Here is a 26,404-nt window from a genome sequence, read left to right as displayed (position 1 = left end):
ACCTGACTCTGCTCTGTCTATCTGCTTCTGAAGCTCTCACCCATGCCTTTACCTCTGAACCTGACTATTCAAACACACTCCTAACCGGTTTCTCATGTTCAACCTTCCGTAAACCAGTTCATCTAAAACTCTGCTGCCCAGGCCCCTGCTCAGAACTAATTTGTATCCTAATTTACACTGAGTTGCGTGCATCCATCCCCCCTGTACTTGCTAATCAACATTGTCACCACCTTGATTTTAAAATCTTCGTCCTTGTTTTCGAATCCCTCATGGTCTTGCTGCTCCGTACCCCTGCAATCTCCACCAGCCCTATAACTCCAGGATATCTGCACTTTAATTCTGACCTTATCTTTGATCTTACTGACTCCAGTGTTGGTGGCCATTCCTTCAACTGTCTGGGCCCTAATCTCTAGATGTCTCCCCCATAAAGCTCTCCCATCTGTTTACCATTCTTTCCTCCTTCAGACTCTCCTTAAACCGTACCTCTTTGACCAAACTTTTGGTGATGCGCCATATTATCTCTGTGTTTTGGTATCAAATTTTATTTTCTGATGCTCCGATGAAATGCATCTGGACATTTTATTTCTTTGAAGTTGCTATAAAGATACAGGCTGCCCTTAACCCAATTAAGGCCCTTAAGTGGCCACTTAAAGGACCTTTTCCCACCCAGCCTCAATTTTTAGATTGGCAGACACTGGATAGATTGGGGGAGGGGTGGTGGAAATAGAAACAATTGAAATTCCTAAATCCTGAGGTGGGGAGGGGTTGCCTCCATCAGAAGCCTCCTTTTAGTTGTGGCAGCCCTTTCCTCAGGGACTGGATACCTCTAGACTTCCTCTCGAATAATCTGATTGGCTAGCAGCTTTCAAGGTGGGACTTCCATCCAGTTGAGGACAGAAGTCCTACCTGCTGCAAATCACCGCTCGCTGGAGCGTGAAATGGCAGGGGGTCTGTCGGAATTGGTGGGGATGTGTTTCCTGTCAACCCTCCCCTGCTATATCCAAAACATTTCGGGCCCATGAATTCAAATCCCACTTCTGAGACATGGGCACATGATGTAGGCTGACGTTTCAAGGTGTGTGTGCTGCCTTTTGGAAAGGGGTTTAAACCGAGGCATTAGGCATCTGTCAGCTCAGGTAGTTGGAAAAGACCAAGGAATCAGTCCTCCCCATCTTCTGGCCACCATTCCTTCTTCAATTATGTCTTTGTGGGATCTTGCTGAGTCCAGATTGACTGACTGCTGTGTTTATTGATATTACAAAGTGGCACGGCAACACAGTGGTTAGCATTGCTGCCTCTCAGCACCAGGTTCGATTCCAGCCTCAGGTGACTGTCTGTGTGGAGTTTACACTTCCTCCCCGTGTTTGCGTGGGTTTCCTCCAGGTGCTCCAATTTCCTCCCACAGGTTAGGTGGATTGGTCATGCTAAATTGCTCTAGAGTGTCCCAAGGTATGTCGGATAGGAGGATTAGCCGGGTAAACGTGGGATTACAGGGATAGGGCCTGGGTAAGATACTCCATTGCTGAGTCTGTGCAGACTTGATGGGCCAAATGGCCTCCTTCTGTACTGTAGGGATTCTATGATTCTAAAGCTGACTATGACACAAATGTTCTTCCTTAGTTGTGGTGTTTTGGATGTCCCGAGGCCCTTTGAGAATTCAATTTGCGTGCACTTGGGTCAAGAGTTTCCTCTTGTGTGCAGTTGGTGACTTGGGTACGAATGGCATTCAGATTTGCCCTCGTTTTAAGAAGTGATTTCTTTATGGGCTCAAGCATCTGCACGCATTAATTTACTGAGCATTAAACCTTCCAAGAAGCAGTACAATAACACAGCCATTTACAACATACCTTTTTAAAAAAAAACAATGAAGAATGTTCCTTCATATATTTGTGTTGTAGAGTGGCACAGTTTAATTAATGAGAGGGTTTTCTCAAAAAGTAAGCATTTTTAATCTGATTCTGCGAACAGGTAACTGGATATTAACTAAGTAACTTCTAAAATTAATTGAACCATTTACATTAGTGTAGTGGCCAGTTTCTCGGTAAATTGAAAATATTCTCACATTTTATAGCTTTTAAAGGCACCTATAAGCGAGCTTTTAAAAACCAAGGTCTATAAAATATTGAGGGGCATAGAGCAATTAGATAGTCAATATCTTTTCCCAAAGGTAGGGGCGTCTAAAGCTAGGCGGCATAGGTTTAAGGTGAGAGGGGAGAGATGCAAAAGAGTCCAGAGGGGCAATTCTTTCACACAGAGGGTGGTGAGTGTCTGGAACAAGCTGCCAGAGGTAGTCGTAGAGGCAGGTACAATTTTGTCTTTTAAAAAGCGTTTAGACAGTTACATGGGTAAGATGGGTATAGAGGGATATGGGCCAAATGGGGGCAATTGGGATTAGCTTAGGGGTTTTAAAAAAAAAAGGGCGGCATGGACAAGTTGGGTCGAAGGGCCTGTTTCCATGCTGTAAATCTCTATGATTCTATAACCTCCTTGAGGGCCAGCAAACAGGCGGAGTTGGTGGAAACTCCCAATGGTGATTAATTTGATCTGAAGATGCAGTCAGTGTTATGGGTGGGGCCAGCTTCAAGCTCAATGTTTTTGAAGTAAATATAAAGGGTGGTGGGAGTTTGCTTTGCTCGGGATGTAGTTTGCACGTAAAGTTCTTAATCCTTTTTTCCTGCTTTAGAAACTTTTGCACTATGGGGGTGGGTAGAAGTGTTAATTCCAGCCCTTTGTGCCTAGCCTTATATAATGATTAGTTGCATAAAATACTGGAAGATTGTCAGCGACTGTGGATGTTAGGCTAAAGTACTCTTGATACTGGCCAGCCAGCGACGCCCATGGCCCATGAATGAATTTTTAAAAAACCTGTCTAAAATCAATCCGTGTACTAATTAGGAGCAGGAGTAGAAAAAAATCTGTCCATCGCAGACTTAAATGTGTTCAATGATGGAGCATCCACAACATTCTGGATTAGTGAATTCCAAAGAGTCACAACCATGTGAAGTAATTGTTCCGCACCTCTTGTAAATAATCAGCCCCTTATCCTGAGACTCTGTCCCTGTGTTTTGGGTTGCCCAACGAACGGAAACAATCTCTCAGCATCCATCCTATTGAGCTCCTTCAGAATTTTGCAGATTGCAATAAGATCACCCTTCATTCTACTAAACTCCAGACAATTGCTCAGCCTCTCATGATAGGCCAACCCCCTCATCCCAGGGATCAATTTAGTGAACCTTCACTGTCTTCAATGCAAGTATATCCTTTCTTAAATGTGGAGACCAAAACCGCACACTGTATTCCAGATGTGGACTCCCCAAAGCCTTGTACAACTGTTGCAAGAATTCTTTATTCTTGTACTCCAATCAACATGTCTTCCTAATTGTTTGCTGTACCTGTATGCTAACTTCCTGCATTCCTTGTGCAAACACACCCAAGTCTTAAAACTACCAGTTTCTCACCTTTTAAAAAAAATTCTTGTTCTTATTCTTACTAACTTCACACTTGCCTATATTATATTTCATCTGTCATCTTGTTACCCACTCAGGTAACCCTGTTTGTATCTGTTTGCAGTCTCTGATTCCCTCTCCACAGCTTCCCTTTCCACCTAGTTTGTTATTATCAGCAAACTTAGATGCATTTTTATACATATATAAAGAGCAAGAGGGCAGCCAGGGCGAGAGTTAGCCCACTCAAGGACAAGGGAGGGAATCTATTCGTGGAGCCAGAGGAAATGAGCGAGGTGTAAATGAGTACTTTGCGTCAGTATTCACTAAAGAGAAGGATTTGGTGGATGATGAGTCTGGGAAAGGATGTGTAGATAGCTTGGGTCATGTTGGAGGTATTGGGGTTCTTGAGAAACATTAGAAGACAGAGGGTAGCAGTGGAAAGGTGCGTTTCTGAATGGAGGGCTGTGACAAGTGGTGTTTCTCAGGGATCCGTGCTGGGACCTTTGCTGTTTGTAATATATATAAATGATTTGGAGGAAAATATAACTGGATTGATTAGTAAGTTTGCGGACGACACAAAGGTTGGTGGATTTGCGGATAGCGATGAGGACCATCAGAGGATACAGCAGGATATAGATCAGTTGGAGACTTGGGCGGAGAGATGGCAGATGGAGTTTAATCCAGACAAATGTGAGGTAATGCATTTTGGAAGGTCTAATACAGATAGGAAATATACAGTAAATAGCAGAACCCTCAAGAGTATTGATAGGCAGAGGGATCTGGGTGTACTAGTATACAGGTCACTGAAAGTGGCAATGCAGGTGGGGAAGGTAGTCAAGAAGGCATACGGCATGCTTGCCTTCATCAGCTGGAGTATTGAGTTTAAAAATTGGCAAGTCATGTTGACGCTTTATAGAACCTTAGTGAGGCTGCACTTGGAATATTGTGTTCAGTTCTAGTCGCCACACTACCAGAAGGATGTGGAGGCTTTGGAGAGGGTACAGAAAAAATTTACCAGATGTTGCCTTGTATGGAGTGCATTAGCTATGGGGAGAGGTTGGAGAAACTTGGTTTGTTCTCACTGGAGCGATGGAGGTTGAGGGGAGACCTGACAGAAGTCTACAAGATTATGAGAGGCATGGACAGAGTGGATTAATTAATTACTAGGGGGCATAGGTTTAAGGTGCGAGGGGCAAGTTTTAAAAGAGATGTACGAGGCAGATTTTTTACACAGAGTGGTGAGTGCCTGGAACTCGTTGCCGGGGGAGGTAGTGGATGCGGATACGGTAGTGACTTTTAAGGGGCATCTTGACAAGTACATGAATGAGTTGGGAATAGAGGGATATGGTCCCCGGAAGCATATGGGGTTTTAGTTAAGTCAGGCAGCATAGTCGGTGCAGGCTTGGAGGGCCGAAGGGCCTGTTCCTGTGCTGTAATTTTCTTTGTTCTTTGTTCTTATTAAGGTAGACAAGTCCCCAGAGCCTGATGGGATATACCCCAGAATACAAAGAAAGGCAAGGGAAGAAATTACTGGGGCCTTGAGAGAAATCTTTGTATCCTCACTGGCTACAGGGGAGTTCCCAGATGATTGTAGAATAGCCAATGTTGTTCCTTTGTTTAAGAAGGGTAGCAAGAATAATCCAGGTAATTACAGGCCGGTGAGCCTTACGTCAGTGACAGGGAAATGATTGGAGAGGATTCTCCGATACAGGATTTACTCCCACTTGGAAATAAGTGGATGTATTAGTGAGAGGCAACATCATTTTGTGAAGGGGAGGTCGTGTCTCACTAACTTGATTTGAGCTTTTCGAGGAAGTGACGAAGATGATTGATGAGGGCAGGGCAGTGGATGTTGTCTACATGGACTTCAGTAAGGCCTTTGGTGCAGAAGGTGAAGTCACTTGGGATCAGAGGTGATCTGGCAAGATGGATACAGAACTGGCTTGGTCATAGAAGACAGAGGGTAGCAGTGGAAGGGTGCGTTTCTGACTGGAGGGCTGCGACAAGTGGTGTTCCTCAAGGATCCGTGCTGGGACCTTTGCTGTTTGTAATGTATATAAATGATTTGGGGGAAAATGTAACAGGTTTGATTAGTAAGTTTGCGGATGTCACAAAGGCGGGTGGATTTGCGGATAGTGATGAGGACCATCAGAGGATACAGTAGGATATAGATTTGGTTGGAGACTTGGGCGGAGAGATAGCAGATGGAGTTTAATCCAGATAAATGTGAGGTAATGCATTTTGGAAGGTCTGATACAGATAGGAAATATACATTAAATAGCAGAACCCTTTAGAGTATTGATAGGCAGAGGGATCTGGGTGTACAGGTACACAGGTCACTGAAAATGGCAACACAGGTGGAAAAGGTAGTCAAGAAGGCATACGGCATGCTTGCCTTCATTGGCCAGGGCATTGAGTTTAAAAATTGGCAAGTCACGTTGCAGCTTTATAGAACATTAGTTAGGCCGCACTTGGAATATAGTGTTCAATTCTGGTCGGCACACTACCAGAAGGATGTGGAGGCTCTGGAAAGGGTACAGAAAAGATTTACCAAGATGCTGCCTGGTGTGGAGGGCATTAGCTATGAGGAGAGGTTGGAGAAACTTGGTTTGTTCTCACTGGAACAACAGAGGTTGAGTGGCGACCTGATAGAAGTCTACAAGATTATGAGGGGCATGGACAGAGTGAATAGTCAGAAGCTTGTTCCCAGAGTGGAAGAGTCAATTACTAGGGGGCATAGGTTTAAGGTGTGGGGGCGGGCAAGGTTGAAAGGAGATGTATGAGGCAAGTTTTTTTCCACAGAGGGTGGTGGGGCCTGGAACTCGCTGCTGGCGGAGGTAGTGGAAGCAGATATGATATTGACTTTTAAGGGCCGTCTGGACATGTACATGTATAGGATGGGAATGGAGGGTTATGGTTTCCGGAAGGGTAGGGGGTTTTAGTTCAGTTGGGCAGCATGGAGGGCCGAAGGGCTTGTTCCTGTGCTGTAATTTTCTTTTATGTTCTTTGTTCTACACTCTATCTCTTCATCTAATTAATCATTAACATATATTGTAAATATTTGAGGCCCAGCACTGATCCTTGCGGCACTCCACTATTCACTGCTATCTACTTGAAACTGCCTTGTTTATTATGCCTGCTCTCTCTTTTCTTTCTGTTAATCAATCCTCTGTTCTTGCAAATGTATTAAACCCAACTCTATGAACATTTATTTTGCCTATCAACTTTTCATGTAGCACCTTATCAAATGCCTTTTGGAATTCCAGGTATACAATATCTACTGGTTCCCCTTTATCTACTCTACTGGTTACGTACTCTAATAGCATTGTCAAACAAGATTTCTCTTTCATAAAATCATGTTGACTTGTTCTTATTCTATTGTTTTCTAAGTACATTATTAAGACTTTATTAATAGATTCCAACATTTTCCCAACAACTAACGTTGATTGTATTCTTTCTCCCTCCTTTATTTCCCTCTCTCCTCCACACAACCAGGGCTATGCTTTCTAGCTATGACTGCACTTATATAAAGTATCCATGAGGTGCAACAGGCCACCTCATTACTTATTAAATCGGATTTTACATTGGAGTTGTATTTCACACTATATATACCTGTGGAGGTGTGAGATGATTATTTGACTCCCAAGTTATACTGCCATTCGTATCTTGATGTGCATCATAAACCATGTTGCACTGTTTCACAATTGGCATTGTAACAGCAATCATGCACCAGAATCAGTTAGAACTTTCAGAAGAGAATGGTCTAAGATTGAGGAAGTGAAAGAGTTTTTGGTGGTGGAGGATTATAATACAGATATAATACTGGATAGTCAGAAGCTTTTTCCCAGGGTGGAAGAGTCAATTACTCGGGGGCATAGGTTTAAGGGTGAGGGGCAAGTTTTAAAAGAGATGTATGAGGCAGATTTTTTACACAGAGAGTGGTGGGTGCCTGGAACTCATTGCTGGGGGAGGTAGTGGAAGCGGATACGGTAGTGACTTTTAAGAGGCGTCTTGACAAGTATATGAATGAGATGGGAATAGAGGGATATGGTCCCCGGAAGCGTAGGGGTTTTTAGTTATATAACTCGGGCAGCATGGTCGGTGCAGGCCTGGAGGGCCGAAGGGCCTGTTCCTGTGCTGTAATTTTCTTTGTTCTAATAGCCTGAGATGCCTGAAGAATTGAATGTGCTGTAACTTCTAGCTTAAAGAATAACTTGTAAACTGAAAATATTACACGCTAAATTCCACTGCCCGAACATTCTCATCTCTGCCCTTACCTCAGCTCATCTGCTGTTGAAATCTTGAAATCGTCTTCCGTGCCTTTGTTACGCCTGGACTCAAATATTTCAGTGCGCCCTGGTCATTTTCCACCCTCTGAGCTCATCCAAATCTCTGCTGTCCATGCCTACTGATCTACATTGACTCCTAATCAGGCAATACCTCAATATTTCAAATCCTTGTCTTTTGTTTTGAATCCCTTCATTGATGTTGATTTTTGATTTGATTTATTATTGTCACACGTATTAACATACAGTGAAAAGTATTGTTTCTTGCGCACTATACAGACAAAACATACCGTTCATAGAGAAGGAAACGAGAGAGTGCAGATGTAGTCATAGCTAGGGTGTAGAGAAAGATCAACTTAATGCAAGGTAAGTCCATTCAAAAGCCTGACAGCAGCAGGGAAGAAGCTGTTCTTGAGTCGGTTGGTACGTGATCTCAGACTTTTGTATCTTTTTCCCGACGGAAGAAGGTGGAAGAGAGAATGTCCGGGGTGTGAGGGGTCCTTAATTATGCTGGCTGCTTTGCCGAGGCAGCGGGAAGTGTAGACAGAATCAATGGATGGGAGGCTGGTTTGCGTGATGGATTGGGCTACATTCACGATCTTTTGTAGTTCCTTGTGGTCTTGGGCAGAGCAGGAACCATACCAAGCTGTGATACAACCAGAAAGAATGCTTTCTATGGTGCATCTGTGAAAGTTGGTAAGAGTTGTAGCTGACATGCCAAATTTCCTTTCTCACTTCCAATCTTTGTAATCTTCTCCGCTCCACAACCCTCTGAGGTATCTGCACTCCTCCTCCAATTCTATCCTATCAAGCACCTCCAACTTTAATCACTCCACCATTGGTGCTTGAGCCCTTAGCTGCCTGGGCCCCAACCGCTGCAATTTCCTATGGAAATCACGCTACTTGTGTCTCTTTCTTTAGGATGCTCCTTTAAACCCTGCCTCTTTGACTGAGCATTTGTTCATCTCCCAACATCTCATGGTTAGCGTCACATTTTGTTTGATAGCTGTTCCTGTGCAGATGTTATACATATGTTCGCTGATGATTGCACAATGTTCAGCACTATTCACGGCTCCTCAGATACTGAAGCAGTCCATGTTCAAATGCAACAAGATCTGGACAATATTCAGGCTTGGGCTGACAAGTGGCAAGTAACGTTCACGCCACACAAATGCCAGGCAATGATCATCACCAATAAGAGACACTCACCACCCCTTGACATTGAGTGGTGTTGCCATCACTGAATCCCCGACTGTCAACATCCTTGGGGTAACCATTGATCAGAAACTCAACTGGACTCACCACATAATCACACTGGCTACAAGAGCAGGTCAGAGACTAGGAATACTGTGGAGAGTAACTCACCTCCTGACTCCCCAAAGCCTATCCACCATTTACAGGGCACAAGTCAGGAGTGTGATGGAATTCTCCCCACTTATCTGGATGAGTGCAGCTCTAACAAAACTCAAGAAGCTTGACACCATCCAGGACAAAGCAGCCCACTTGATTGGTGCCATATCCACTCCCTCCACCACTGACACTCAGTAGCAGCAGTGTGTACTATCTACAAGATGCACTGCAGCAATTCACCAAAGATCCTTCGACAGCACTTTCCAGATCCACAACCATTTCCACCTGGAAGGACAAGGGCAGCAGGTACATGGGAACACCACTGCCTGCAGGTTCCACCTCCCAAGTCACTCACAAAGAACAAAGAAAATTACAGCACAGGAACAGGCCCTTCTGCCCTCCAAGCCTGCACCGACCATACTGCCCGACTTAACTAAAACCCCCTACCCTTCCGGGGACCATATCCCTCTACTCCTATTCATGTATTTGTCAAGACGCCCCTTAACAGTCACTACCGTATCTGCTTCCACTACCTCCCCCGGCAACGAATTCCAGGCACCCACTACTCTCTGTGTAAAAAATCTGCCTCGTACATCTCCTTTAAACCTTGCCCCTCGCACCTTAAACCTATGCCCCCTAGTAATTGACTCTTCCACCCTGGGAAAACGCTTCTGACTATCCACTCTGTCCATGCCTTTCATAATCTTGTAGACTTCTATCAGGTCTCCCCTCAACCTCCGTCGCTCCCGTGAGAACAAATCAAGTTTCTCCAACCTCTCCTCATAGCTAATGCCCTCCATACCAGGCAACATCCTGGTAAATCTTTTCTGCACCCTCTCCAAAGCCTCCACATCCTTCTGGTAGTGTGGTGACAGAATTGAAGACTATATTCTAAGTGCGGCCTAACTAAGGTTCTATAAAGCTGCAACATGACTTGCCAATTTTTAAACTCAGTACCCCGGCCGATGAAGGCAAGCATGCCATGCCTTCTTGACGACCTTTTCCACCTGTGTTGTCACTTTCTGTGATCTGTGTACCTGTACACCCAGATCCCTTTGCCTATCAATACTCTAAAGGGTTCTGTCATTTATTGTATATTTCCTATCTGTATAGACCTTCCAAAATGCATTACCTCACATTTATCTGGATTAAACTCCATCTGCCACCTCTCCGCCCAAGTCTGTCTACAGGAACAGTGCCAGAAGACTGGAGGATAGCAAATGTTGTCCCCTTGTTCAAGAAGGGGAGTAGGGACAACCCTGGTAATTATAGACCGGTGAGCCTTACTTCTGTTGTGGGCAAAGTTTTGGAAAGGATTATAAGAGATAGGATTTATAATCACCTAGAAAGGAATAATTTGATTAGGGATAGTCAGCACGGTTTTGTGAAGGGTAGGTCGTGCCTCACAAACCTTATTGAGTTCTTTGAGAAGGCAACCAAAGAGGTGGGTGAGGGTAAAGCGGTTAATGTGGTGTATATGGATTTCAGCAAAGTGTTTGATAAGGTTCCCCATGGTAAGCTTTTGCAGAAAATACGGACACATGGGATTGAGGGTGATTTAGTGGTTTGGATCAGGAATTGGCTAGCTTCAGAAAACAGAGGGTGGTGGTTGATGGGAAATATTCATCCTGGAGTTCAGTTACTAGTGGTGTACTGCAAGGATCTGTTTTGGGGCCAGTGCTGTTTGTCATTTTTATTATTGACCTGGATGAGGGCGTGGAAGGATGGATTAGTAAATTTGTGGATGACACTAAAGTCGGTGGAGTTGTAGACAGTGTGGAGGGAAGTGGCAGGTTACAGAGGGACATAGATAAGCTGCAGAACTGGGCTGAGAGGTGGCAAATGGAGTTTAATGTGGAAAAGTGTGAGGTGATTCACTTTGGAAGGAGTAACAGGAATACAGAGTACTGGGCTAATGGTAAGATACTTGGGAGTGTGGATGAACAGAGGGATCTGGGTGTCCCTGTGCATAGATCCCTGAAAGTTGGCACCCAGGTTGATAGGGTTGTTAAGAAGGCGTACGGTGTGTTAGCTTTTATTGGTAGAGGGATTGAGTTTCGGAGCCAGGAGGTCATGCTGCACCTGTACAAAACTCTGGTGCGACCGCATTTGGAGTATTGCGTACAGTTCTGGTCGCCGCATTATAGGAAAGATGTGGAAGTGTTGGAAAGGGTGCAGAGGAGATTTACCAGGATGTTGCCTGGTATGGTGGGAAAATCGTATGAGGAAAGGCTGAAGGACTTGAGGTTGTTTTCGTTAGAGAGAAGAAGGTTAAGAGGTGACTTAATAGAGGCATACAAGATGATCAGAGGATTAGATAGGGTGGATAGTGAGAGCCTTTTCCTCGGATGGTGATGGCTAACACGAGGGGACATAGCTTTAAATTGAGGGGTGAGGGATATAGGACAGATGTTAGAGGTAGGTTCTTTACTCAGAGAGTAGTAAGGGCGTGGAATGCCCTGCCTGCAGCAGTAGTGGACTCGTCAACATTAAGAGCATTCAAATGGTTATTGGATAAACATATGGATGATATTGGAATAGTGTAGATTAGAGGGGCTTTAGATTGGTTTCACTGGTCGGCGCAACATCGAGGGCCGAAGGGCCTGTACTGCGCTGTAATGTTCTATGTTCTATAAGTCTCCAATTGATCTATATCCTGCTGTATCCTCTGATGGTCCTCATCGCTATCCGCAAATCCACCAACCTTTGTGTCATCCACAAACTTACCAATCAATCCAGTTACATTTTCCTCCAAATCATTTATATATATATATTACAAACAGCAAAGGTCCCAGCACTGATCCCTGAGGAACACCACTTGTCACAGCCCTCCATTCAGAAACACACCCTTCTACTGCTACCCTCTGTCTTCTTTGACCGAGCCAGTTTTGTATCCACCTTGCCAGCTCACCTCTGATCCCATGTGACTTCACCTTCTGCATCAGTCTGCCATGAGGGACCTTGTCAAAAGCCTTACTGAAGTCCATGTGGACAACATCTGCCCTACCCTCATACTCATCATACTCACCATCCTGACTTGGAAATATATCGCCATTCCGTCGCAGTCCCTGGGTCAAAATCCTGGAATTCCACCCTCCTCCCTCCCCCCAACGGCATTGTGGGTCAACCCACAGCACGTGGACTGCTTCGATTCAAGAAGGCAGCTCACCACCACCTTCTCAACTAGGGATGGGCAATAACTGCTGGCCAACCAGCGACGCCTGTGTCCCACAAATGAATAAAATACTATGTTAAAGGTGCTATATAAATGCAATTTGTGTGTTCCCCTGCAACAGTTTCCAGCATCTGCAGGGGAAACACACAAATTGCATTTATATAGCACCTTTAACATAGTATTTTATTCATTCGTGGGACACAGGCGTCGCTGGTTGGCCAGCAGTTATTGCCCAAGTGTATTGCTTCAGTTGTAATAAATGTTAGATGGGATGAAAAGTTGGGGCAAGTCCATTCAAAAATGTTGCCTTTGATCTCCGCCTGATAAACTGGCAGAAACAGTCGCTGACAGGAAAAAACCAGTTGCGGCCTGATTGCACTGTCACTGCCTTTCAACCATTTCCTCTCTGATTGAGGAACAGGAGAGAATCTAAAGGTATCCTATTCTAATTCTAAAGCAGATATTTGTCTAAAACTGTGTGGTAAGCCAATTTGTGACAGATTAGTTGTGACCACTGTTCCTGATGTGTGCTGATAGATGTGTTGATCAAACACTGGAAGGTTCGATAGACTTTATCCTGGCTCTGGTTTATGTTTGGTAATTTCAGGCCGAAATACCAAACTTCACAATTAACACATTGCTCCCCTCCTCCTCTTTGAGAAAGCTTTTGCTACCTGACTATGTTGCGAGCTTGAGCAGAGGGTGTTTTCGCATGCGAGAGAGGATCAAGGCTAAGTTGAACTTTCCCTTTTAGAATCCCTACAGCGCAGAAGAGGCCATTCAGCTCATCAAGTCTGCACCAACAACAATCCCACCCAGACACTATCCCCGTAACCCCACATATTTACCCTGCAAATCTCCCTGACACTAAGGAGCAATTTCGCATGGCCTATCAACCTAACCTGCTTATCTCTGGACTGTGGGAGGAAACCGGAGCACTCGGAGGAAGCCCGTGCAGACACGGGGAGAATGGGCAAACTCTACACAGACAGTGACCCAAGGCCGGAATTGAACCCGGGTCCCTGGCGCTGTTAGCAGCAGTGTTTGCCACTGTGCCGCCCAAATGTGGAAAGTAAATCCTCACTATTGTTCATGAACAGACTCATCTTACTCAGCTGCTACATTCACAGTGTACCGGCTAAGCAAAGGCACTTGGAGGCAGTGGACATCGTTATTACAGCAACCAGTAGTTGAATGCACAGCCAATAGTGTTTGGCTCACATTGAGCCAGCACAGTGCAATAGGTTGAAGTTGCCTGCATCAGATCATCGATTAACTGGCTAATCATTTTGCAGCAGACTGCTCTTTGGCAAACATGTAGAAGAAAAAAAAACTTGTATTCTTTGAAATCCACTGCACTGTTGGCAAGTGAAAAAACATTAAAATCTCTCATTCTTTTCAATTTCAGTTATTTCAATTACAGTGCTACTGTGTTTATGTTGTCGCTCTGGTGTTTCTGGGGGTCATCTCCCTAAAAGTGTTTCAGTCTGGGCTGCGCTGCACTATCTCGTTAACATCCATGGCCACTCCAGAGCCTGATAGCTCATTATGTGGTGTAGTTACTGGGTAAATGTTAGATTGAGTGGAATCCTCTTGTCGAGGGTCCCAGAGGCAGGACCGGAAAAGCATGGCACTTCCACTCTGAGGCGGAGCGCTGGCCCTACACAATCGCACAGCGGCCAGCCATTTAGATATGCAGAGGTGAGGGCCCCAGCCAATCATGTGTCAGGGACAGGCAGGAAGTCACTAGCTCCGCTGTTACCTCATGGGGGTCAAAGGTTTGGGTGCCATATTTGGACGACGCCTGGACGGTCATCCAGTCCTTGCCATCCGGCAGCATCAGGTTTTGAGGAGTTTGTGATCTGTGGATCTGCTCTCATTGGCACAATGACATTTTGTGAAGACATCATTCTGGCTGGAGTCTGGATGAAAGGAAGGTGTCGTGAGCCTGTCTGATGCATCACTCCATCACCTTTTCCCTGCTTTCAGTGACCCTCAACACACCTGCTTGCCCCATCACCCTTGACCAATAATCATTCATGCTAGTGCTTCCCCCATAAGCATCAATCAACCCCCCCTAACTGTTCCCCATTACCTTTGACCAGCCAGCTATCTTCCTTGGTGCTGTCCTTAACCTGCCCTTTGTTATCATCAATTCTCGGCCTCACCATTGATTTTCCATATATAAGCCTTGGTCTTCCCATCAATCATGTCTACTTCCTGTAGACATTGACTTGCCCTGTGCAGCTTTGTCCCTCTGCCCCCTATGAGAGTTCTTGGAGCTGTAACCTCTTCCCCTTGCTTGGTCAGTCATGGCCCATTCCCCTTTCACAGTCACAAATCTCCCTTACCCTTTCAGCAGTTGCCATCTGATCTCAATGCATCAATGCCTCCTATCTCCGTTTCAACAAAGTTCCCAATACAGGAATAGCAGCTGCGACTCAGTCCAAATCCCTCAGGAAGATGGCTTCTGCTGCACATCACCTTTTAACCTGTTGTGAATCTTAAAATGTGTGGTTCTCGTTTCCAAAGGTCCAATTTAATCTGGCTGGTTGTGTTTAAATTGGCACGCCTGACATGCTAATGTATTAAAAAATAGGCTCCTACTGCTGAGAAGCATGATCCGCCTTTATTCCGCAGCTAATTTAACAAGCAACTTTCATCCTGCAATCGGGAAGCTGACGTTTGCCTCCCACTCGATTGAAGTCTGCCTCATTTCCCACTCAAGGGAACCTCACGAGATTCCAACCAGCCTATCGAATCCTTCAGGGGTTTTCGTCATTATCACCATTCAAAATGGGAGCATTGAAGGCACTGACAATCACTGGGTAATCTTCAGAGCAGAAGGCATGATGTTTGCTTGTAGTGTCTCTACTACCACTTTATTAATTCAGTAGAAAATGCGGGATTGTGTTTCAGACTTTGGCCAACATGATCTTGTGCCACGTTAAATGGTGCTCACTCACTTGGAGAAGATTTGGAAATGCGACAGGTGATGAGTGAGAGAGCATAATCAACCTACAGAATCGAGACTCTCTGCCGAGCATCCTGATATAGAAACTTGACTGATTTCTGTATACAGCTTTGCTGAGGGACCCTTCCTCCCAGACAATAACCTCAGTGATATGAGTAGAAGCTAACTGAACAGAATTTGCAAAAGGAACAGCACAGGTAAATGAAAGGATTTCAATGCTGAACATCAGAGCGAGAGGAGGCTAATCGGCCCTTCGAGCTTCCTCTACCATTCATACAGGCTGATCACCCACCTCTACCCCATTTTCCCCACTGTCCCCACATCGTTTGATTCCATTAATATCCAGAAATCTATAGGAGTTTCCACAGCTCTCTGGGGCAGAGGATTTGAGTGAAGAAATTCCTCAGTTTTAAATGACTTGCCTGTCATTTGGAGACCATGTTCCCTGACTAGACTCAGCAGGCATATATATTATGTATAATATAGTCGTGGTATTGAATGGAATGACTGTTTTCAGTTGTGATTCAAACTTGGTAGTGGCCTATTTTTCTGTTACCATTAAAAATGAATGCCAAAATCAGGAGGTAAAGTTAACAAGAATCATTTAGTTTAAAGTGAATCCTGACCAAGACTTGTATGACCCTGTTCCAGCTCTAAATTATATCTAGCTAGGTGTCTGTATGAGGAAACATTTTCTGTCTGTTGTGTGCCCACACATGCCACCAAATGCTTTGCTCCAAAGAGTCGCGTATGGAATCTGCTGGATTTTCTGCCTTTGAGAGCTGTCGATCCACAGAGTAACAATCGACCTCTCCCTCTGACATCCTACAACATGAGATCTTGTGGCATTAAAAGTTTAGATGCCTCCTCACCTGAGGTGCAGAGTAATACACGTTATCGCATTTCTGTCACTGCTCATTCGCGCACCTGAGAAAGTTAGGAAGTATAGGGACATTCGTACAGTGCCGTAGACCGAGCGTAGAAACAATATGCGAGATGAGATATTTCAGGAAATTGGGTTTGGGTGACAGTTTTATTTTTGAGATTTTAGGTGGAAAGGAAGGCTGAAGAAAATGAAAAATTCCACAAGGGGGGAATAAAAGTAGGTTTGTGTAGTTGTCCACTGGATCATATGATCAGTTTTCAGTAGAATCTAGAAGAAATGGACTTGGTGTCTGTAACGGTTACTCTCTCTCTCATTACAGTGAGAATCGATCAGAGTCCCATGTCCCCTATGGAGGCTAAAACTGACAGTGAGGAAGATGATGATTCGCCCAACATGTCCTTCGACAGCATTCATGAGAGCAGCTCTGCCATTCTCAACCTATCAGGGGCTATGAGAGAGTAGGTATTCACACTATCTGATGCTGTCTTCTGCTTTACCGTTGTGACTGTTACAAAACCCCAACTGCCAAGAATGCATACCAAACCGAACCATTGACTTCTGTTTTTGACCGTGGCTCACCTTCAGTTATCTGATGCAGCGGAAACAAATTGGTGTAAACTGCCACAGAATCTAGCCTCTGCCAGACATTTGGACTTTCTGTTGGTTGGGGCTACATTGCACTTGTACCTAAAATTCCTGGGAGAATCTATTGTTGGGGTTCCCTAACCAGAGCAAGCCTGATGTCCACCTCATTGTGAGGCCACAGGATCACTAAAGTTTGTAAATATAACGGGCCCTCTTGTGGGCGCAGCACCTTGAGAACCAGAGTGATGGTGTTAACATATTTATTTTTTGTAAGCTCCTTGGTTGCCGGATGACTACAACGTATTGTGTATGTATCGGGCTGAAAACCATGATAGAAGTGACTGAACAATTTCTTGCTTCCATATCCCCAGGGAGGACTCAGTGTGGCCTATTGATCCGACCCGTCTACTGGATGATCCATATGGGTGAGTGTTTAAGGCAGGATGTGAAGGGACTTTGTTGGAGTACTCTGTTTGTGATATATTTCTAACGATCATTGGATATAACCTACATTTAACGGGGGAGGGGAGGCGATGTGGTATTATCGCTACACTATTAATCCAGAAACGCAGTGAACGTTCTGGGGACCCGCTTTCAAATCCCGCCAGGAGATGGTGGAATTTGAATTCAATAAAAAAAATCTGGAATTAAGAATCTACTGATGACCACGAAACCATTGTCGGAAAAACCCATCTAGTTCACTAATGTCCTATAGGGAAGGAAACGTGCCATCCAGACCTGGTCTAGCCTACATGTGACTCCAGAACCACAGCAATGTGGTTCACTCTTAACTGCCCTCCCAGGGCAACTAGGGATGAGCAATAGAGGATAGCCAGTCAGCAATGCCCATGTCCCACGAATAAAAAAACCCAAACATGTCAACAGTAAATAATGTTCTATGCAAGAGTAAGAATTTAGTACTAACTCCTACATAGTGGGGTCTTGGTTCACAGCTGATGTCATGTACAAAGCAATGGCCTGGAACTTTTTCATTGGAAGTTAGGCCGTTGAAGAACCGATTACACTATTTCTTGTCTGAACAGTGAAATAATTTTTTTTAATTCACTGGCTGGCCAGCATTTATTGCCCATCCCTAGTTCCCTTGGAGGGCAGTTGAGAGTCAACCACATTGCTGAGGCTCTGGAGTCACATGTAGGCCAGACCAGGTAAGGGCAACAGATTTCCTTCCCTAAAGGACATTAGTGAACCAGATGGGTTTTTCCAACAATGGACAATGGTTTCATGGTCGGCAGTAGATTCTTAATTCCAGGTATTTTTTTTATTAAATTCAAATTTCACCATCTGCCTTGGTGGGATTCGAACCCAGGTCCCCAGAACATTAGCTGTGGTTCTGGATTAATAGTCCAGTGATAATACCACTAGGCCATCACCTCTCCTATGCATGAGGCTGTAGGTATTAACTGGAAGAGAGGAACAAATAGAGAATCAAGTGGAGATCAGAAAGATTGCAAATTCTATCCTTGATTAGCACCGGGTTTGCTGGTCTCACTTAGGTCAATTGGCAAGGAGCTGCTCTTGGTGCAAGGTTCCTTAGATCAGGTAAGGAAAAAAAATAGACAGATTTCTTGCTCCTGGTTTGCCAAGTAGTAACCCCTGCTGGAAATCTCTCTGTACAAATGTTGAGCAGAATAAACTGCTCTCAGATGACTCCACAGTCAGATAGATAATCTGCCGACATTAATTGTTGAGGCTTACGCGATTAGAAGCTGCTTTGAGGGGGTCTGGAGAGCAACTACCACCCCTGGAGTCACACCTGTGAAAAAAATCAGCACCTTCAGCTTCGGGGAGAAGAGGTTTTGGGGGAAAATTGAAGTAGCTGCGGGTTGATACACTGCCGTCAACATAAAAGTGTCTTATTGTAAGCATTTGATTTGACATTCTTTTATTAGTTAGCCTCACCCCACAGAATAATTTGCTGTTTTTTTAACCACTTGTGAATTAAAATAATGCCCTTAGGTTGAGGGTGCTCAATTATTGAACCAGTTTGTGAGTAACATTTTAGTATTGGTAGTCGTAATAGTTTTGTTGTTCATAGAATGCTACAGCGCAGAAGGAGGCCATTCGGCCGATTGAGTCTGCACTGACCACAATCCCACCCAGACCCTATGCCTATAACCCCATGCATTTACCCCAACTAGTCCCCCTGACACCAAGGGGCAATTTAGCATGGCCAATCCACCTAACCCAGACATCTTTGGGACTGTGGGAAGAAACCGGAGCACCCGGAGAAAACCCACGCAGACACGGGGAGAATGTGCAAACTTCACACAGACAGTGACCCAAGCCGGGATTCGAACCAAGATCCTTGAAGAAAATACATGTTATAGAATGTATCAGAAAATGGCACTGTGAAATGTCAAGAAACCCCGACCAAAATTGTAATAATCACGCTAATTCACCCCCCCCTCCCCCCCACATGTTTATTTATGGAATTGATGCAAAAATGTATGGGAAAATCCAACAGGCAAAGGCCATTTAGCCCCTCAAGCCTAATCTGCTATTTAATTAAGGTCATGGATGATCTGTACCTCAACTCCATTCACCAGCCTTGTGTTCTCTCTTCCTAAATATCCTTACTGAACAGAATTGTACCCATGTGTTTGAAAATATTTTGAGTGATCTAGCCCATTTCCACTGACTTTTGTGTGAAGAAGTGCTTATTGATATCACCCCTTTCAATCCAGCTCCACGGTAGAGTTGAACTCCTTGCCTCCTTGACCCAGAAGTGTACTAACGATGGCTGTAGACAGGGACATGATTCAAAACATCTTGACACATTGCCCCTGAGGGCTTCAAACGATGATGTTGAAATAAAGTTACACGTGTGTGACATATGACATAAATAACATGGCAGAGAAGCGAATTCGACATCTCAGCGATCCAGTGACATCGGCAACCCACTGGTGTAATTATCATGTGGTGTTTACTCTTCAGAGTCTGTTGTTTAGCTTCTGTAGTGAGTCTGCACTATGTGATCTTCTCCTGTCCCAATGCACAGTGCTTGCTTGCCACGCCTTGTCATGGTACAGCAGGCTCCAATTAGACACAGTGCACCACACCCAGTTGTCACACCAAAGTTTTCTGCTTGCTTAGTAGGCCACGTAGCACTGCAACCCTGCCCCAGCAACACCCCCCGCCTCCCCCACCTCCCCGTGGCGCACGCGCACGGAAACACACACACACACACACACACACGCAAAGCATATGACACATTGTGTAATAATAACACATCCACTTATATCAAAGACCATGAAGATTGGGTTCTGTAGTTTCTTAAAAACAAATCTGTTACTGAAAACATAATTGAAGGGGCTCATCAGAGAACTCTCTGGTTCAGGGCATCCCCTGGGACCATGACCCAACTTTTAAACGCCAACTCGCATTCCTCCTTTTCTACTTTTAGCCTCCGTCAAAAATTCTTCAGGTCTGTTTTAGTAAACCGTCGCCTGTTCGATCAACCAGATGGCACGGTAGCACAGTGGTTAGCACTGCTGCCTCACAGCGCCAGGGACCCGGGTTCGATTCCTGGCTTGGGTCATTGTCTGTGTGAAGTTTGCACATTCACCCTGTGTCTGCTTGGATTTCCTCCGGGTGCTCCAGTTTCCTCCCACATCCTGAAAGATGTGCTGGTTAGGGGGCATTGACCCGAACAGGCACTGGAGTGTGGCGACGAGGGGATTTTCACAGTAACTTCATTGCAAAGCTAATGTAAGCCTTACTTGTGACTAATAAATAAACTCTAAACTCTAACTTTTAACTCCACCACCTGCAGAATCCAGGTGACAGGTTATGGTTTTCACTTTCTTTTTTGGAAGATTTCTTTATTTGTAACATTGCGGGAAAAACTGAAGTAAACAGAGGTTCGAGTTCAAAAACTGAGATAGGTTTTGGGTTTTCAGAACTGCCCCCACCCAGTAGGGAAGGGGAAGGGCTGGCGTTAACATACCCCTGCCAAATGAAATGGCCTTCCTGGATAAATATATTACGCAAGTGTCTGTGTGCAGCTTAGGCTATAGGCAGCGAAACAGCAGGAACCAGGCCGCTGGCCAAATTACTTCATAAGGAGGTTAGTCTGTTTGTCGTCTGTACACTGGAGCCGATTTAATCGTGTTTTAATGAGTGGGGTAAAGATGATTGCTTGGTGGAAGAGTACCTTGCTGCCCCCTGCTGGTCATGTTGTTTCAATTCAGCAAAGAATTCTAGAATTCCTCCAGTGCAGAAGGAGGCCATTCAGCCCATCAAGCCTGCACCGGTAACAATCCCACCCAGGCCCTATCCCCCGTAACCCCATGTATTTGCCCTGCAAATCCCCCTGACACTAGGGTCAATTCAGCATGGCCAATCAATCTAACCCACACATCTTTGGACTGTGGGAGGAAATTGGAGCACCTGGGGAAACCCACGCAAACACGGGGAGAATGTGCAACCTCCACACAGGCAGTCAACAGAGGCCAGAATTGAACCTGGGTCCCTGACGCTGTGAGGCAGCAGTGCTAATCACTGTGCCACCATGCTGCTCTTAAATATAATAAATTATTTTGACAATTGTCTCCAGGATGGCTTTTTAAGAACTGTATTTCAGTCGTTCAATAATCTGCATTTGATTGCATGAACTAACCTCTACAACAATTTGAGAGTGCCTTCAGGTGTCTGTCTGGCCCCGACACATATACAGTTGTCACTGGACAGGCACGGGGAAAGCTTATTTTGCATGCCCATCCATTCAGTTAATATGGGTTGGACAATATAAGTGTCTCTGGATTTAAAAAGAGCCTCTTCTGACACAGAAGAGATGATGTGGAGATGCCGGCGTTGGACTGGGGTGGGCACAGTAAGAAGTCTCACAACACCAGGTTAAAGTCCAACAGGTTTATTTGGTAGCATGAGCTTTCGGAGCACTGCCCCTTCATCAGGTGTGTGACTTCTTAATCTAGACACAGGAGAGAGAAGAAAAAAAGCAAAATGAGAGTACGTGCATGCACATGTATATTGTTGTTCTGGTTATTACAATAGCTGAATTATTTCATTAGGCTAAACCTTCTGTTTATCCACTTGTAAATGGCCATAATTCTAACTTGTAATCCGTCTTGAGAATTTGCCCTCGGGCTGGAATGTTTGTTTGAACCCAATGCTTTTGCTTCCAGGTTTTTTTCGCCGCAACTACATATGGGAGAAGATAAAAGTAAAATATCTCGTATGCTGGAATCTGAAACACAAACCGATAGTGCTGAAAAATCTCAGCAGGCCGGACAGTATCTGTGGAGGGAGATTGGAGCCAACTTTGAGTCTGAATGAGCAGACAAAGGGTCATCCAGACTCAAAGTTGGCTCTATTCTCTCTTCACAGGTGCTGTCAGACCTGCTGAGATTTTCCAGCATTTTCTGTTATTGTTGTGGGAGAAAATGGATCAATTTGTTCTTGTTTCTGACAATTTGAAATTGCATCTGATTCTTGTGGCCACAGAAGATGCCCCGCTATATACAGCACCCCGATATACAGCACCCCGATATACAGCACCCCGATATACAGCACCCCGATATACAGCACCCCGATATACAGCACCCCGATGTACAGCACCCCGATATACAGCACCCCGATATACAGCACCCCGATATACAGCACCCCGATATACAGTACCCCGATATACAGCACCCCGATATACAGCACCCCGATATACAGTACCCCGATATACAGCACCAGAAATATACAGCACCCCGATATACAGCACCCCGATATACAGCACCCCGATATTCAGCACCCCGATATACAGCACCCCGATATACAGCACCCCGATATACAGTAACCTCTGTAAATGTTGCACATGGGGTAAGGGAGGATTATGCCATCTAAAGATTTGCTGTCAAGCTGGCTTCAGTTAAATCTGTCCATGATGAAGTGATGTCAAATTATATAATTGCGGCTTCTCTCTGGATACCGGCTAAAACAGGTTCTTGCCACATCTGACTATTGTAAGTTATGATGTGGAGATGCCGGCGTTGGACTGGGGTAAATACAGTAAGAGTTTTAACAACACCTGGTTAAAGTCCAACAGGTTTGTTTGGTAGCAAATGCCATTAGCTTTCGGAGCGCTGCTCCTTTGTCAGATGGAGTGGATATCTGCTCTCAAACAGGGCATACAGAGACACAAAATCAAGTTACAGAATACTGATTAGAATGCGAATCTCTACAGCCAACCAGGTCTTAAAGATACCGACAATGTGAGCGAAGGGAGCATTAAACACAGGTTAAAGAGATGTGTGTTGTCTCCAGACAGGACAGCCAGTGAGATTCTGCAAGTCCAGGAGGCAAGCTGTGAGGGTTACTGATAGTGTGACATAAACCCAAGATCCCGGTTTAGGCCGTCCTCATGTGTGCGGAACTTGGCTATCAGTTTCTGCTCAGCGACTTTGCGTCGTCGTGTGTCGTGAAGGCCGCCTTGGAGAACGCTTACCCGAAGATCAGAGGCTGAATGCCTATGACCGCTGAAGTGCTCCCCCACAGGAAGAGAACAGTCTTGCCTGGTGATTGTTGAGCAGTGTTCATTCATCCGTTGTCGTAGCGTCTGCATGGTCTCCCCAATGTACCATGCCTCGGGACATCCTTTCCTGCAGCATATCAGGTAGACAACGTTGGCCGAGTTGCACTCACATTACCCACTCACATTGTCTGTATCTTTAAGACCTGGTTGGCTGTAGAGATTCACATTCTAATCAGTATTCTGTAACTTGATTTTGTGTCTCTGTATGCCCTGTTTGAGAGCAGATATCCACTCCATCTGACGAAGGAGCAGCGCTCCGAAAGCTCCGAAATGTCATTTGCTACCAAATAAACCTGTTGGACTTTAACCAGGTGTTGTTAAAACTCTTACTGTATTGTAAGTTATAGCAGTGGAGTGTCATCCTAGTTTTTGACTCGGTTGTCTGAGGAGGATTGGATGAAACGTCGAGAGTTCTGTGCGGTTTATTGGCACTTGATGCCTTTGTTGTGCAGGCAGAATGTTTTGCACCAACACACCTGTGGCTTTCCAAGTGAAATGGTTCCAGCGATCTCTCTTCAGGGATGTCTTTTCAGAGAGGAAATGGAGTCATTATTGAAGAGCCTGCTCGGGTGGATTCATCTGATTATGTTGGGGCAAATTCTTGAACCTCTGGAGAAAATGATTTATTATCAAGTGTGTTTCTTTTTGAAGTATGTTCTTATGGGTGACTTCATTCATTAGACTAGTTCACCCATGGCAGAAAATAAATACAACCAATCTCTGAGCTTGTGAGCGATGGTAATCTTAGAATCCTACAGTGCAGAAGGCAGCCATTCGGCCCATTGAGTCTGCACCGACCACAGTCCTACCCAGACCCATCTTCCATGCATTTATCCTAGCTAGTCCCCCTGACACTAAGGGGCAATTTAGCATAGCCAATCCACCTAAACTACACATCTTTGGACTGTGAGAGGAAACGGGAGCACCCAGAGGAAACACATGCAGACACGGGGAGAACGTGTAGACTCCACACAGACAGTGGCCCAAGTCAGGAATCGAACCCAGGTCCCTGGGGCTGTAGGCAGCAGTGCTAACCACTGTGCCACCGTGCCGCCCTTCCAACTTTTTCCTCACTTTACTCTCCATCCATTATTGGAAATTCACAAATATGTTTCTGTGGAAGCAATTCCTAGCAGGCTTCTTGAGGGCTCATGTTTGTATGCTGCTGCATGTCTGTTCAGAGGCCCACTCATTGGAGCTGATGGGCCTTCAAGGTTTTAATGAGGTGTGTAGCTAGGTGGTTGTTTTGTGAGTTTTTAGGATGTTATCCCTTGATAGGGTGGGTTTAAACCAGTACTGGAAGATTTAGGTATTGTATTAAATGTATGGTTTAACTAGTTAAACTATTTGGTATGACTACAGATAATAGTTAAGTAATATTTCTAATAACCTGATTGAAACACGTTTATGAATTTCCAAATAAATAATGCAGGAAGAGGCGGACAAAGGTGGAAGAAGAGAACCAGCGCTTGCTAGCATAGAGATAGGTTTTATTTATTTTCAGTCACTGGTAAGCTAGTCAAATGAATGAAGTCACCCATCAAAAACAACTTGATAACTGTTTAAATTAAGCACAATAAAGATAAAGTAAAATAAAAGTTTATTAGTCACAAGTAAGGCTTACATTAACACTGCAATGACGTTGCTGTGAAATTCCCCTAGTCGCCACACTCCGGCGCCTGTTTGGGTCAATGCACCGAACCAGCATGTCTTTTCAGACTGTGGGAGGAAACCGGAGCACCCGGAGAAAACCCACGCAGACACGGAGAGAACATGCAAACTCCACACAGACAGTGACCCAAGCCGTGAATCAAACCTGGGTCCCTGGCGCTGTGAGGCAGTAGTGCTAACTACTGTGCCACCCCAATATATGGAATATGGCCAAATAAGATTGTACAATTAGGTCATATTTATGCAGGTTGGTAGAAGTCCTGCTTTAATGCAATTTAAGTGGTAAAGATGGTGTTGTGTTGCAGCTGTAGCATGTGGGCGCTGATGGACAACTGTGTGATCCATGGCAATCACATCAAGCATTAAGTGTATGCAGTTCAAGGACCTTCAGTTCCATTTTAATGGGCTGGAGCCCGAGTTCTGGACATTGCAATGCATTGGTAAGGGGGAATGTTACCTGCACACTTTGTTCCAGGGGATAGTCCACACCCCTTAGGTTAGGTGCTTCAGATTTGATCTGTCGTTGTGAACAGGATGATGTGACCATGAGTGAGGCAGGTAAGGGGATCCAGAAGGTGGCAGTGGGGGAGCCAGCCCTTTCTATATCCAACAGGTTTAGAGGTTCTTGCAAGATGAGTGGATGAGAACAGGGACTGCAGGGAGGATGAGCAAGTTTGGGTGGAGTAAACAATGATGTAGTAGGGGACAGTGTAGGCCCATGGCTGGGATTCTGCAATCCCGCTGCAGTGAATTGAGTTTTTGGCTGAGTTCCAAATGTTCTCACTGGCAGTGGTGGCAGGGCGAGTGAGATGGGAGAATGTGTGGAACAAAGATTGGTGTGGGAGAATTGGGTTTCCATCCATGGGCACTGGGGAAAGAGGGGGCTGTGTCACTGGGACAGTTTGAATTGAGTTGGGAGCAGTGGACTGGCGAATTGTATAATTGTCGAGAGGGCTTTAAACTAAACTGGTGGGGAGGAGGGCTCATGTGAGGGGAGATTTGGAAAGTTAAGGAGAGGGAATAAGGCAGGGTAGTGATGTGGATAATGATAACCAGAGTGTGACAGGAAGGGACAGACCACATGATGGCACAGTGGTTAGCACTGCTGCCTTACAGCTCCGGCCTTGGGTGACTGTCTTGTGTGGAGTTTGCAAGTTCTCCCCGTGTCTGCGTGGGTTTCCTCCGGGTGCTCCAGTTTCCTCCCACAGTCCAAAGATGTGCGGGTTAGGTTGATTGGCCATGCTAAAATTGTCCCTTAGTGACAGGGGATTAGCAGGGTAAATATGAGGGGTTAAGGGGATAGGACCTGGGTGGGATTGTTGTCACTACAGGCTTGATGGGCTGAGTGGCCTCCTTTGGCAGCAAATGAGGTCAGATTAAGGAAAAATAGTAAAAATACAGAATTAAAGGCACTGGGGGGGGGGGGGGGGGATTTTCTGCCCCTGTTTCTGGTGGGTGGGAATGGGGGAGGC

At 45.1% G+C, this 26,404-nt stretch overlaps 1 protein-coding gene across 11 annotated transcripts in view; it reads left to right on the top strand.

Moving 5' to 3' along the window:
- Positions 1-26,404, top strand: part of LOC144492925 (Krueppel-like factor 8) — a 196,261-nt gene that overhangs the window by 148,754 nt on the left and 21,103 nt on the right. For all 11 annotated transcript variants that reach the window (XM_078211557.1, XM_078211560.1, XM_078211563.1 and 8 more), the window contains 2 exons: positions 16,437-16,575; positions 17,074-17,127. In XM_078211557.1, coding sequence (XP_078067683.1) covers positions 16,437-16,575; positions 17,074-17,127 — 193 coding nt within the window. The remainder of the gene's footprint in view (positions 1-16,436; positions 16,576-17,073; positions 17,128-26,404) is intronic.

Source organism: Mustelus asterias, chromosome 4, assembly GCF_964213995.1.
Source record: "Mustelus asterias chromosome 4, sMusAst1.hap1.1, whole genome shotgun sequence".
In the NCBI taxonomy this organism is placed as follows: domain Eukaryota; kingdom Metazoa; phylum Chordata; class Chondrichthyes; order Carcharhiniformes; family Triakidae; genus Mustelus; species Mustelus asterias.
Note: the sequence above shows the minus strand (reverse complement) of the source record. Positions and strands in the feature narration are given on the sequence as shown.